The following is a 14,781-nucleotide window of genomic DNA, read 5'->3' on the forward strand; positions in this document are numbered from 1 at the left end:
TAGAGCTTCTAGGACCTTGAGAACTCGTGGGCCGTCTTCCTTCTGATGGAGCTTCACCTCCATGGATATGGCGATCAGAAGCTGTAGTGATTTTCTGAAGAAAAATATTTTGCTTTTTAGAAGACGGAGATTAAATTATTGAAATGAAATAAATAAATAAAAATAAACAAATAAAAAGGGATTTTCTTGTTTCAACTCAACTCAACGACCATTCTTGGTCTCTAGAAACGGAGTTTAGAGTATTAATTAATTGATGCAAGAGTGGTTAGAAAGGGAGTTTAGAGTTTTAGTTCTGAAACAGAGTTATGCAAGAAAGAACTAACTAAAGAAATAACGAGAGTGCAAAAATTATTTCATAATTTGATAATTCGGGTTGTTGTGTATGTCAGTTTCAATGAAACATTTTAGTTTATAGATACACCGTCGTCACCGTGGAGTTCGATATCAATGAAATAAAGACATATATAATTTTTTGTCCAAATATTATTAGATCATAGACGCATAACGTTGTATGATAGCATCTTCATGTTATGTAAGTTGTTCTCTGTTGTACGGTGTATCACAACCTCACTTCTAATGTCGTGGTAGAATAGAAATAAATAAAAATAGAGAATCCAAGCCAAAGTTCGAATTGAGTTCTATGATTACTATTTGGAGGCTAGCAAAGCCTCAGGCAATGGACTATAATATGCCACCAATGAGTACTCGCCAACACCCATTTTTCTACACAAGTTTTTTGGTATCTTTAGAATAACTGTGAGCAATATTTCTCACACTTTTAAATTATGCATGACATTATTAATTAGTAATGCTACACTTATCAACTATATAACGTACTACTTTATGTCACAGTTTAATTATGCAGTGCAGGTAGTAATTTAAGTTTTCTTATTTTCTACTTAAGTCAACAATTTTACTCCTTTTACGTCCCCTGTTCTCTATCCCCAATCTGGTTTTAGAGATCAAAACATCACGTTTAATATTTTTCTACCAAATACAGTTAGAATCGATGTTAATAGTTAGCAATAAGTTATTAAGATCCATGGGGATGCATCATTATTTTTGAATGTGTGGTGTGGGCGTTGTGTTTGGCCCACGCCTGGGCACGAGGTTATGATTTTTGGGGATTTAAGAATGAGATGTGAGCCATGAGTTTATCATGTTTTTGCCTATGATGAGTCGATGCCCCCCAACAATTCTGCCTATTTGAAAAAGAAAAAAATAAAATGAGCTTTAACGAAAAGCCTACGGAGTATAATCTAACATTGTTCATTTAAAAATAATTTTTTTGTAAAGCTATAATTCTAGATGTGACTATATTTAGCCATTTCGGTTGGAGATGACCTTATGTTCCAAAACCTAAAAACAATCGAACGTTTTCCTTTTTATTATATATTCATAACAAGGGATGTTCTACACTACTTTACACTAATAAGAAACAAAGGTTTGAACCTCGAATACAGTGACTTTAAGAAGAATGCCGTAATCATTAAGACAATCCAATGCTTTTGTTAAATCAATGAACTTATATGCCTTGTCATTCCTCGAGTTGGGATATGTTAAATCAATGTACTTTCATTTTTTTTTTTTAAACTCATTTAATCATCTTGCAATGTTTTATAATGTCAAAGTTCCCAAAGATGACTTTGCAAAATTTTAGTGTTTAATTGAACAACATAATTGATGTATTTATTAAATAATCATCAGACGACCAAATAACATCATTTTTAACAAATCTGATCAGTAAAGAGTAACATATAAAATGAATGCTTTGAATCACCATCAACACTACAAAATAAAAATGTAGATTATAAATATTCAAATGAAAAGATTGCTTCCGATAAAAAAATAAAAAAAAAGAAAAGATTGCTGGTATTCTTCAAACAAAAATCTCATGTCCTTAATCTAAAAAAAATAAAAATTACAAAACTAATAAGCTTTTCTCCTCTGTGAGAGTTTTTTTTCTCTCCGCTGTGAGAATGCTTCTGTGAGACCTTCTTCCAGACTCTTCGATGGCACCGGTGTGACATCCCACATCGCCCAGGGAAGTGATCCTTATATGTATATTCTCATCCTTACCTAGCACAAGGCCTTTTGGGAGCTCACTGACTTCGGGTTCCGTAAGAACTCCGAAGTTAAGCAAGAAGGGGGCTAGAGCAATCCTATGATGGGTGACCCACTGGGAAGTTGCTCGTGAGTTCCCAAAAACAAAACCGTGAGGGAATGGTAAGCCCAAAGCGGACAATATCGTGCTACGGTGGTGGAGCGGGCCCGGGAAGTGGTTCGCCTCGGGCTGGGATGTGACAATTTGGTATCAGAGCCTAACCCTGGTCGTGGTGTGCCGACGAGGACGTCGGGCTCCTAAGGGGGGTGGATTGTGACATCCCACATCGCCCAGGGAAGTGATCCTTATATGTATATTCTCATCCTTACCTAGCACGAGGCCTTTTGGGAGCTCACTGGCTTCGGGTTCCGTAGGAACTCCGAAGTTAAGCGAGAAGGGGGCTAGAGCAATCCCATGATGGGTGACCCACTGGGAAGTTGCTCGTGAGTTCCCAAAAACAAAACCGTGAGGGAATGGTAAGCCCAAAGCAGACAATATCGTGCTACGGTGGTGGAGCGGGCCCGGGAAGTGGTCCGCCCTGGGCCGGGATGTGACAATTTGGTATCAGAGCTTAACCCTGGTCGTGGTGTGCCGACGAGGATGTCGGACCCTTAAGGGGGGTGGATTGTGACATCCCACATCGCCCAGGGAAGTGATCCTTATATGTATATTCTCATCCTTACCTAGCACAAGACCTTTTGGGAGCTCACTGGCTTCGGGTTCCGTAGGAACTCCGAAGTTAAGCGAGAAGGGGGCTAGAGCAATCCACATCGCCCAGGGAAGTGATCCTTATATGTATATTCTCATCCTTACCTAGCACAAGACCTTTTGGGAGCTCACTGGCTTCGGGTTCCGTAGGAACTCCGAAGTTAAGCGAGAAGGGGGCTAGAGCAATCCCATGATGGGTGACCCATTGGGAAGTTGCTCGTGAGTTCCCAAAAACAAAACCGTGAGGGAATGGTAAGCCCAAAGTGGACAATATCGTGCTACGGTGGTGGAGCAGGCCCGGGAAGTGGTCCGCCCTGGGCCGGGATGTGACAATTTGGTATCAGAGCCTAACCCTGGTCGTAGTGTGCCGACGAGGATGTCGGGCCCTTAAGGGGGGGTGGATTGTGACATCCCACATCGCCCAGGGAAGTGATCCTTATATGTATATTCTCATCCTTACCTAGCACAAGACCTTTTGGGAGCTCACTGGCTTCGGGTTCCGTAGGAACTCCGAAGTTAAGCGAGAAGGGGGCTAGAGCAATCCCATGATGGGTGACCCACTGGGAAGTTGCTCGTGAGTTCCCAAAAACAAAACCGTGAGGGAATGGTAAGCCCAAAGCGGACAATATCGTGCTACGGTGGTGGAGCGGGCCCGAGAAGTGGTCCGCCTCGGGCCGGGATGTGACAACTGACCCTAGCTTCGGCTAGGGTCAAGTGTTGTGTCCTCGTCTCCCTTTTCTACTTCTTTTCTCCCTGCATCTACTGTTGGTTCTCCCCAGTTTTCAATTCGACCTATCCAATTCCTCTAACTCTGTGGGTTTTCTTTTTCCTGGTTCTTCCTTGCTTCGTTTTTTAGCCATGTCCTCTGTCAAGTTCATGTGTAGAGTTCTAGCGCTTGCACCGGCTCGGGTGTTTTTCACACCACCACGTTCTCTTTTGTGTCTGCCGCTTGCGCCAGTAATGCTCGGGACTTGTTCTGAGCTTCCACCTGACGATTGGCCTCTTTCGCTTGGATGCCGATTACCGCTAACTTATGGCTGTGCGCATGAGACGTCAATGAAGGAGATGATCGGCGATGGTTGGAGAATTGGCTGGCTGGCAATTCCTTGCACCGTCGGTGGAGAAAGCAGTGGGTGCTTCTTGAATGTTCATTGGTTTTGGGCTTTTGGGCTCATTCACTGTTTTTTTTGTTTTTTTTTCTGTTTAGACCCTTTTTGGTTGTTTATAGGTGTTGTTGGACCTTTATCTGTTTGTAAGTTTGTGTTTTGGTTGGAATAAAATCTTCCCCTTGACAAAAAAAAAAAAGGGTAAATTACACAGAGTTACCTCAATTATTGGGTCATTAACAGTTTCATACCTTGTCTTTAAAAAGTTTCAATGTCATACCTTATTTTCGAATTTGTTGCAATGTCATACCTTCCGTCAGTTGTTTGTCAATTCCTCTGTTAAATGCTGACGTGGCTTGAGATGAGGCCTACTTTCTATTAAAAAATTATTAAAAACTAAAAAAAAATCAGTTAATATTTTTTAAATATTAAAATAATAAATTATTATTATTATTATATAAAAAATAAAAAATAAAAACTCTTCAGTTCATCCTCCCTCCTCCTCCTCCTCCTCTCTTCCCCCCCCCCATCTTCGTTTTCTTCCCCCGACGTCGCATCCTGCAACCCAAAAAAAAAAAAAAAAAAACCCCTCAGTTCGTCTTCCCCCAACCCTCCTCCTCCTCCTTTCTTCTTCCCCATCTTCATCTTCTTCCCCTGACCCCCTACCTACAACCCAGAAGAAGAAAAAAAAAAAAAAAAAAAAAAAAACCCATATCCTATCTACGCAACCATCGCTGGGTTCATGAGTTGGAATTGGGAAACCCTATTTGCCAGGTCGATTCCGCGGGTGGAGAATCTGGGTGCGGAGAAAATGGGAGGAATGGATGTGGATTTAAGGAGTGGGGTGTGTAGAGGAGGGAAGAGGGCGGGTGCGGGGGGGGGGGGGGGAGATGAACTAGGTTTTTTTCTACTTTTTATTCTTTCTTTCTTTTTATGGGTTGCAGGTAAGGGAGTCGGGGGAAGAAGATGAAGATGGGGGACGGGGGTAGACGAACTGAAGGTTTTATTTATTTATTTATAAATATTTAAAAAATATTAAATGATTTTTTTTAGTTTTTATTAATTTTTTATTAGAAAGTGGGCCCCGCCTCAAGCCACGTCAGCATTTAACAGAGGAATTGACAGACAACTGACGAAAGGTATGACATTGTAACAAATTCAAAGATAAGATATGACATTGAAACTTTTTAAAGACGAGGTATGAAACTGTTAGTTGAGGTAGTTCTGTGTAATTTACCCAAAAAAATCTCATGTCCTTTGGATGAGCGAATCCAACGACGATGGAACATGTTTAATTAGATAATTAGTAATTTACCAAATTACCATCAGTATTTTATGGGATTTGTTAGCACTCCAAAATTTTTATTTTACACTCCAAACTTTCTATATTAGGAAAGAAAAATGCACTTGTGAGGAGTGTAGAATGAGATTTTTGAAGTGCAGATAACACTTCCTTATTTTATAAAAAGACAAAAAGGTACCACCTTGTTTGAATTTTGACAGACATGCTGGGACCGTGTGTGGGTCCCTTTCATAAGGGTGTGTGAACTTCTCACACACATTTTTAATTTTCGGCCGTCGGATAGAATGAATTGAAGAAAATCAATGAACAAAAATTATCATGAAATATGTGAGAACTAAAATAAGACGTGTGATAACACATCCCTTCATAAAAGCCTGAACAGACCAATCCAATCTCGTCGCCTGTACCCGAATGGTCCGAGGTTATAGTTTCCTCTAACCTACGCCACACCACGTCAACTCATCGGATGCCCACTAATCTACGCCTTCCCTCTCCAACTAATAATTAGTTCACACTATCTCTCTCTCCCCCCCTGCGTTTTCTCTCTCTCTCCTCAACCTCTTCAAGCTATAAATTTCTGGTACTCTCTCTCTCTCTCTAACTTTGAAAGTTTCTTTTTTTCTGTTTGATCTATTTAATTCGGCAGAATATTAGTTCTAATTATTCAATTATAATGAATTTTTAGTTGTTTAGTTATGTTCCTGTGTGTTAATGTGGATTGGAAATGTTTGTATTCAGCAGAAATTCAATTGGAATTTCAATGGGTTTGGTTGTGTTTGATTTACTCAAATCATCTGTTTATATCCATCTCTAACTCTAACAAGTGATTTTTTTTAATAAATTTTGGTGCTTTGATCTTGTTGGATTGTTGGAATTTGCAATTGCAAAGCTTTTCAAGTAAAAATTGGAAGGGTTTGTGAAAATTTGAAAATTTGATGTGGCCTCGATTGAGAGGAGGATCACAGAAATTGTCTTTTATCCCCTTTCGTCAAATGTTTCTTCTTCAGTTGGTTTTTCGGGTCGCTGATATGGCTGATATGGCTGATTGCTTATTTCTTATTCTTCTTGTAGGTGGAGTTAGTTTTAGTGTAATTTGCTGAATGAACAATGACGGCAGCTGTTACTAGGACGGAGTCCACGCTGCTTCAAATTATTCTTACCTCCTTCGTCTTGTTGAGCGTTGTGAGGAGTGGGAATGCTGCAGGAATCACGAGTACTTTCATTCGATCTGATTATCCATCGGTTGACATCCCTCTGAACAATAAAGTATTTGCGGTGCCAAAGGGTTACAATGCTCCACAGCAAGTGAGAATTCATAGCTGTTTGATATTGCTGTAGAAAAATAGGCACATTTTACAGGTTTTCAGAATTCGGGATGTGGAAAGTTACGGTTCCTGATTTCTTCCAACAATTTTGATTAAATCAAAAGTGCTATATTTAATACGAATAGGATGAAAATCCTTTACCAATATTGATGTTTTGAGCTGTAATGTTCTTATACACTTTATACATTCATTGCAGGTGCATATCACCCAAGGTGACTATGATGGAAAGGCTGTAATCATCTCATGGGTTACGGCCAACGAACCAGGGGATAGTAAAGTGCAGTATGGTACATCAGAGAAAAAATACGAGTTTTCTGCTAAGGGTGTCGCGACAAACTACACCTTCTACCAGTATAAGTCTGGCTACATCCATCACTGTCTTGTCGATGGCCTAGAGGTAACCATGATTAATACTTTGTGAAGTATACTAGTAGAAGCATATGTGGTGAAATGTTCACTCTCTGGGTTTGCCTATTATGAAAATCTTGTGACAGCGATTTCTTCTCAGTTAACAACGTAAATTTAAAGTTTTAATCGACTCTGTGAATTGGTGTCTCCAAGTTTCCCAACTTATGTTCCCACCTTGTTCAATGTTTTAGACGCAATATACAAACTTGTTCATTCTCTTGCTTATAGTTTCACTAAACCTTCAATTATGTCTTGTTTTCAGTATGACACAAAGTACTATTACAAAATTGGAAATGGCAAATCATCTCGAGAATTTTGGTTTACAACACCTCCAAAGATCGATCCAAATTCTCATTACACATTTGGGATCATAGGTGAGTTGTTTTCTCTCTGGAAAGGGTCCGATAACAGTTAGTTTCTCTATGCCGTGACCACGGCCCGATATACTTGTATCCTAGGATTCTTATCATTGTGTGTAAAATAATGTTGAATATTGTAGTTTCTCCCGATAAATCGTTATCTGTATGTTGCAGGTGATTTGGGTCAGACATTTAACTCTCTGTCAACTCTTGAGCACTACATGAAGAGTTCAGGACAGGCTGTTTTATTCGTTGGAGATCTTTCCTATGCTGATAGATATCAGTATAATGAAGTGGGTTTACGGTGGGACACATGGGGTCGATTCATCGAGCAAAGTACTGCGTATCAGCCATGGATGTGGTCTGCTGGCAATCATGAAATTGATTACATGCCTTATATGGTAAAGTATCAAGCATAGCTTTACAGAACTGTCTGAGTTACTTTTGTCGCTATAAGTCTCTTTTTACTATTCTGTGACCCTAGAACCGTACAAACAACAACAACAACAACAAAACCACATCCCACTAAGTGGGTCGGCTGTGTGAATCCTAGAACGCCTAGAACTGTATTGGATGAAAATATAGAACCACAACATCAAAAAGTTGTAAAATTCTACTGATATCCAAATAAGTTTATGTACATGATTTGTTGTGTTCCGAAACTCCTATCATGTTAACAGGGCAACCAAAAAATTGTTGCTTTATCTAACCATTACTTTTGTACATATTCTAGGGAGAAGTTACTCCGTTCAAGAACTATCTTCATCGGTATGCTACTCCTCATTTGGCCTCTAATAGTAGCAATCCTCTTTGGTATGCCATCAGATGTGCATCAGCTCATATAATCGTGTTGTCCAGTTACTCTCCATTTGGTAATTGTACATTCCTACACTTGCAAATATGTGAACAGACCTTTTTGTGCCAGTATACCTTACATCAACTATTAACTTTCCCACCAGTGAAGTACACGCCTCAATGGAGGTGGCTTGCAGAAGAATTGAAAAGGGTTGACAGGGAAAAGACACCTTGGCTCATAGTCCTTATGCATGTTCCATTATACAATAGTAACGACGTTCATTACATGGAAGGTGAAAGCATGCGAGCAGTGTTTGAGAGATGGTTCATTCAATACAAAGTTGATGTGGTGTTTGCTGGCCATGTCCATGCTTATGAGAGATCGGTATGATTCTTTACCTTTTATGTTTTTGTATCGCATCCTATCATATGATATGGTGTAGTTGATACTATAGTCATGACTACGGCATTCAACATTGGAGTACAGTCTTACAATTCCGTTCATCTTCTTGTGTACACAAACAGTCTGTTATTCTGGCATGGAGGTCCATTGAAGTTTGTAATACTTAACGGGCTTTTTGTTTCGTTCATACATATTGTGCTAGTTCATCTTATATCAATTACAATTTTCATCGCTAGATTGAGATTTATGTTTTCCTTTCGCCTTTATTTTCAGTATCGTATCTCCAATATACGATACAACGTAACAAGTGGTTACCAGTACCCGATACCAGACAAATCGGCTCCTGTGTACATAACTGTTGGAGATGGAGGGAACCAAGAAGGACTTGCTGGAAGGTAAGAACTTTATTCTAGTTTTTTCGATTACACTTTTTGTTCCGTTAATAAGTTAAAGATCAGTCGAAATACATGATAGCATAATTAAGAAACATAATTTCATTATGCAGATAAGACGACTCACAATCTGTAGGGAAATCAAGTTCTTTTTGTGCAGACAGTCATGACTAACAATTTCTCCAATGGTTTCTGTAGGTTTAGGAATCCACAACCAGATTATTCTGCGTTCCGAGAAGCCAGCTACGGGCATTCCACGCTTGAGCTTATAAACAGGACATACGCACTCTATCATTGGAACCGCAATGACGATGGGAAGAAAACCGCAATGGACGCGTTTGTATTAGACAACCAGTACTGGTGAGTATAGCCATACGGTATTCATGTTTTTGGTGCCAAAACAGCGAGCAATTCACTTTTCGGTAATGCAAATTAGTAAATGTGTTTGATATGATTTGAGTTTTGGTAATGCAGGAGTACGAATCACAGGAGGCGAAAACTGAAGAAGCATAATGTTAGGAAGACAATGGACGAAATTGCTATGTATTGAAAAAAAGATCGATCGCGTCTTAAGGGGTCTTTTGCTAGATGAATATCTGATTGAAGGATGCAGAGATGCGTGGAAGTTGAAACATCGGATTAGCTTGTATAGAGACGTGCATAAATAAGCAATACGATCCCTTGTTGGTTGGCTACTTGTTCATGGTATTGGAGCTGCCACTAACCGTGGCAACAAAGTTTTGAAATGAAAAATATGTTATAGCATTGGATTTTTATTTTGCTTTGCGACTGTTTCGACCCTTTTAAGGAGTTAAATTTAAATACAAAAGGGTGATGTTCGCTCGGATTACCATTTCTGCTTTTCTTTTTACATGACAAACGTTGTTTGATGATTAAAACCTCCCAAATTTAAGTGTTTTTGGTAGAAACATGTTTTGTCAATACGCTGAATAGCCGTTGGATGCCTACATGATTTTAATTTAATTTTTTTATAATCTTTGAAAGGCGACTTGAAAAATATTGTTCAAATTATCGTGCAACATTGCTGTATAAGAGCTAAGAAGGTTGTTAGTATTTTCCACCCATAAAAAAAGATGCGATCTTATGAACTCAAACATGCTTTAACATTTTATATTACTAGAACTAAGTCCCACATAACTGTAATTGGGGGAAAAAATGCAAGCAAATAAGGGAACCAAGTCGTTGGAGACCACTCAATCAAGTGAGAAAATTCAGCCTAAAAGTAACTCGGCCGAGATGTGTAAGTGTCACCAAAGCTCACGATGTGGCATTCGATCCTATTAACTTGCATTTTCCGCGGCAGTCAGGCGGGCAGTTCAGTCGTATTGAGGCATAAGAACCCCTCCATAAAAACCACAACGTAGCTGAAAAACATGGAATAATAAAGGGTAACCAAAGGTGAAGAAGCAGAATCCCGCTTCAAAACACACAGATCGATAATCCGACAATCCAAGCAAACAGTAACCGAGTAATTCCCGGCTGAGGCCGTGAATTTGATTGGTATACATGCTACAGCTTCACTACATTTATGACAGGTACTATGAAACAACTATGTACACCATCTGAGTACTTTCCGTGTTTGTGAATCAACAAGCATGTGTGAAATGAAGGTGTCTTTGGTGCTCTTTGTATACATCTCCGGGTGGGTAGTACATCGTCCATATACTGTTATCCATACAACAGTTGACAGAGATCAATCAAGACTCGCGGTAAATTGGTTGTGCATTCCACTTAAGATGCACGTTCAATTTCCCAGATTTGGCTCCATCTAGCGGTATCGAGTCTTGGTATTCCCCTTCTAAGATGACCCTAGTGAGGGTCAAGATGCATCTGCCCATATAGTCCTGCACGATATGGAAAGGACCTAGGTTAGCACAAGTTCAAAAGTAAAGGTCCAAGCTACCATGAGACACTTTAGAAACATTGCCACTACGCTCGAAAAACCAAATGGAGAACTGAAAACATTATTACCTTGCCAAAAGTGTCGTGGTCCCAGACTTCAAGTATGAGCATGTCATGCAATCCATCCTCGACAACAAAGTCGAAAGTTTGATTCCAAACAGGATTCAAGTTATCATTAACAACCTGAGAAAAGAAGAAAAAAAATTAAGGATCAACAAAACCTACAGATCAAACAAGGCAGCAAGCTCTACGAGGAATCAAAACTACAGGAATAATTTTGTCGAAAGAAGAAAAATAGGTATCTACAGTCTTCTGGCACTCAGAATCTTACCCTAGTTTTGTTTTTCGTTCCTGATTTCTTCAAGGTGAGCACCACATAAGGATCAGCCTTCCCCATCAGATCAACAGGGGGCAAGTCTTCAGCAGATATTATAGTAATAGTTAGTACACCTCTAATTATGACCTCCCTTCTCTTCTGTGTGGCTTCCTTTTCACTTTCAGTAGCATCTGCTCCGTTCATTCCACTTTTAAGTGCCTTTTCCAAAGAGGTCATTGCGGAGTTGGAAGTAAAAGGATTAGCAAAGCCATTCTCCATGCCAAATGGACAATATAACAGCTCCAAATGCACCTAAAACAGAAAGAAAAACATTTTAAAAAGGTGAAATTTTCTTTCAGAATACATCAGAAAGAAAAAACAGCTATAGTGGGTGGGAGCATATAAAATGATCTTCTAATTTCAAAATCCAATTTATTATGGGATGAATATTAGTCTTCTAACCTGCCCGCGGTTTTTATTATCTCTTTGGATATCCAAGCTTTTAACCAGCTTCAACCATACATCCTTCACTTTACCAGGCTGAAGTTCAGTCAGTTGTACTTGAGCACATCCAATGAGCTCAGACGCCTGAAGTCCCTCATCATCATAAACTTTAACCACCAAATGTTGAGTCGTTTCATCTTCAACTATAAATTCAAAGTGCTCATTCCAGATGGGATTCAAATCGTTGTTCTGTAGAGGAAGACAAAAACATAGAATTTCTTCAAAACTAATTAAAAGAAAAACAAATAAGTAAAATGAATGGATATATAAGAGGATCCAAAATTTACAATTGTTTTGCTTCTTTTCATTCTGTCTGGTAAAGGTCGTATATATAGTCTTGCAAAGGGATCTGATTTTCCCACCATGTCTTTATTCGTTAACTCCTTTGCCTGCACAAGTTTCACCTCTAGCACTCCGACTGGCTTTAACTCCAGATCACTAACCAAATGAAGTTAATCAAAATATGAAGAAAATAACCATAAACTGAAAACATAAACCATAGAATAAACGATTAACAATATTGATAGGTGACATAGGGACAATCCTGTGCGTTCTGCTTTACCTGTAATCCCCGGGCAAAATGGGAAAAATCTTCCGAACAGGCCATGTAATTGAATCCTCAACAGCATCCCGTATGGTCCCCTGTATAAAAATTTTGCATCTCAATTAAACCAAGTATGTATGATAAAACAAATCCTGCATATTATGCAAAACATGCACGATAATCATGCATGAAATAAGACCAATTAAGTCTTATATTGCTGAAAGACTAGTGGACTACTATACATTTCTTGCAAACTCATCCAGTGCAGCCGTTTCACAATTGGTATTGGTTTAATGTAATTCACAAGCAAGGATCTATGGAACCCGATGTCTGCATATTCCAGACAATAATGGAAACACTACAACCTCATCTTGAACTGAAGGCACACTTTTACGGGAGTATCAGCACTCTGTAATTCTAAATCCTAGCTCCATTGACCAGGTCAATCCTAAATACTGTTTTCCCAACTGATACTTGAAATTTTCACTACAAGACAGAACATTAAGTATGACATTTACGTTTCCAACTCATGCAAGTACTCAAATAAAGATCATGTCACAAGACATTATAAAATCATACATAAGTGCAAGACTCAATTAATGAAAGAAAAATTAATGGAATAGTTCAAACCTCAATTGCATCGGATATCCCAGGTAATGTAGATATGTCGCCACCCACAACCTTAAGCTTAAAATCTAACTTTTTCTGCAAATAAAACAACACAGTTGCTACATTAGTGTTGTTGAGTGTCTCTGGTAATCTAATTGCATAGCTAGCTATTCACTAACAGAATATAAATAATCCTACAAATATGCTATGTTAGTGCAAACCTTCGTCTCATGGAACTCCCTTTTCATGTGTAAAATGAATTATATTATCTGTACAAAACTTCTCCCTTTAAAATTCTTTTACACTTGGAACTTGAAATGGATGCTACCTTTTCTCTCAATGAATAGCAAACAGCTCCAAAACACGGAAACTCGTCAACCAGAGGCTTAAAAATCAGCCTGAATACCCCCGTGAATCCAATATCTTTCACCTGAAATCGACATATGCAGACACAAAATTGTATGTATTATCATCATGAGCTTTGGAAAAAACCTACACTGACTGAAGCAAGTAGGCATTAAGTTGCAGATTACCTGCACCGGTAGTGCTACACCAACTAAAGTTTTGATAGCAAGTATTATACTTGGATTTCCATCCCACTGCATTTCCAACTCCATAGTGATACTGTCACCTCCATCTTCAATTATAGAAACCCCTAATGAAAGAAACCATCTCATTAGAACCCCAACATTAATGAATGCTTATTGCTTTGCAAACCCTTCATTTAAAGCTCCCGTTTTTAATGACACTAAAGCCATAACAAAATGGAAGATTTTAATCAGCTATCATCTATGGAATACAACCAAAAAACAACAAAGCCTTATCCCAGGTTGTATGAATATTAGAACGCCATTGCGCTTGGTTTTGTGCCAGTATGTCTAGATTAATGAATTATAGATATATTTAGGGATTACCTACACACTCAATCAAGTTGTGGTAAAAAATAAGGAAATGTGACATCTTTGTGACAAATAAGGAAAACCCACTTTCCAAACAAGCACAAAGAATTCAAAAGAGAGAACTTTTTTTTTTTCAATCATTAAATGAATTGAACTCACCTGTAAACTGAGGTGCCACCGTACCAAGAGTAAACTTGGAAAATTTGAGCGAGGACAATATGACTGGTCTATACTGCTCCAGAATTGGCTCCGCTGAAGTCTTTATCAGCTCAGACGCTGCCTACACCACCAATTTTAGAAACCCACCTCAAAAGATCATCAAAATTTAACAAACTCACAAAATTTTGAAAAAAAATGCAGAAAACCCAGATGGATTTTTACCTCATTGATATAAGGCCACATCTTTTCGAGGTGAGAATTGAGCCATCCCAACTGAAAATTTCAAAGAAAACACATTAGTCCCGGGAGATTCTAGCGAGCGAGAGAGAGAGAGAGAGAGTTGGGAGCTCAACTTCTGGCGGTGAGAGAAGACGACCCAGGAAGGGTAATACTGAGGAGGCAAGAGCTTTCTGGAATCCTCGACGGTCATTCGAGCAAAAGCAGCCACAGTGGTGGCGAGCTCGGACCGGAGCTTGGACCGGTGGTTCTCGAACCGAACAAAGAGGACGATGATTGCGAGCCCGACAAGTATTCCGAGCACTAATCCGAAAACGAAGGCCATCGGTTTGGTCGAGATTTGGGGAAGCTTAGTCGGTTGGTAAGACAGACACAGAGACAGAGATAGAGAGAGAGAGAGAGAGAGAGAGAGAGGGACTGGGGACTGGGGACCGGGGATATGGAGTCGTAAATGCTAATATATATAATTGAGATTATGGAGTGTTAATTAAGGTAATTAATCTCAATTTTCTTATTTTTCTTTGGTGTAATGAGGACTTGGGCGGAAGAATCGGTAGGTGGAGGGCGGGCACTGGCTGTCTCTGACTGAGAAAGTGAAAGCGAAATTCTTTGCCTTGCCGACAAGACTACAAGTCAATTAAAAAGCAAAATAAATAATTTAAAATTTCGGATCTCTCTTTTTTTTAT

At 39.1% G+C, this 14,781-nt stretch overlaps 2 protein-coding genes across 2 annotated transcripts; one reads left to right on the forward strand and one right to left on the reverse strand.

The window, feature by feature from the left end:
- Positions 1-5,690: 5,690 nt before the first annotated feature.
- LOC137742470 (bifunctional purple acid phosphatase 26-like) lies at positions 5,691-9,753 on the forward strand. The gene is made up of 10 exons (XM_068482350.1): positions 5,691-5,801; positions 6,293-6,526; positions 6,743-6,943; positions 7,217-7,328; positions 7,488-7,714; positions 8,047-8,185; positions 8,273-8,493; positions 8,785-8,906; positions 9,102-9,263; positions 9,378-9,753. The coding sequence occupies exons 2-10, from the start codon at positions 6,329-6,331 to the stop codon at positions 9,451-9,453; spliced, it is 1,458 nt and encodes a 485-aa protein (XP_068338451.1). The 5' UTR covers positions 5,691-5,801; positions 6,293-6,328; the 3' UTR covers positions 9,454-9,753.
- Positions 9,754-10,307: 554 nt separating this feature from the next.
- Positions 10,308-14,523, reverse strand: LOC137736192 (synaptotagmin-5-like). Its single transcript, XM_068475517.1, has 12 exons — positions 14,207-14,523; positions 14,080-14,127; positions 13,858-13,978; positions 13,333-13,454; positions 13,128-13,229; positions 12,821-12,895; positions 12,209-12,288; positions 11,934-12,084; positions 11,605-11,835; positions 11,158-11,454; positions 10,896-11,009; positions 10,308-10,768 (listed from the first exon to the last, which is right to left on the reverse strand). Exons 1-12 carry the CDS (start codon positions 14,417-14,419, stop codon positions 10,622-10,624), a joined length of 1,701 nt encoding a protein of 566 aa, XP_068331618.1. The 5' UTR covers positions 14,420-14,523; the 3' UTR covers positions 10,308-10,621.
- Positions 14,524-14,781: the final 258 nt, after the last annotated feature.

Source organism: Pyrus communis, chromosome 1 (assembly GCF_963583255.1).
Source record: "Pyrus communis chromosome 1, drPyrComm1.1, whole genome shotgun sequence".
NCBI lineage: Eukaryota > Viridiplantae > Streptophyta > Magnoliopsida > Rosales > Rosaceae > Pyrus > Pyrus communis.

Excerpts from the sequence above, each read along its gene's own strand:
- LOC137736192 (XM_068475517.1), bottom strand. The coding sequence starts at position 14,419 with ATGGCCTTCGTTTTCGGATTAGTGCTCGGAATACTTGTCGGGCTCGCA. Across the intron at positions 12,896-13,127 it reads GCTATTCATTGAGAGAAAAG|AAAAAGTTAGATTTTAAGCT; the intron begins GTAGCATCCATT and ends TTTTATTTGCAG. Across the intron at positions 12,289-12,820 it reads GGATATCCGATGCAATTGAG|GGGACCATACGGGATGCTGT; the intron begins GTTTGAACTATT and ends ATTTTTATACAG.
- LOC137742470 (XM_068482350.1), top strand. The coding sequence starts at position 6,329 with ATGACGGCAGCTGTTACTAGGACGGAGTCCACGCTGCTTCAAATTATT. Across the intron at positions 7,329-7,487 it reads TTACACATTTGGGATCATAG|GTGATTTGGGTCAGACATTT; the intron begins GTGAGTTGTTTT and ends TGTATGTTGCAG. Across the intron at positions 8,186-8,272 it reads GTCCAGTTACTCTCCATTTG|TGAAGTACACGCCTCAATGG; the intron begins GTAATTGTACAT and ends CTTTCCCACCAG.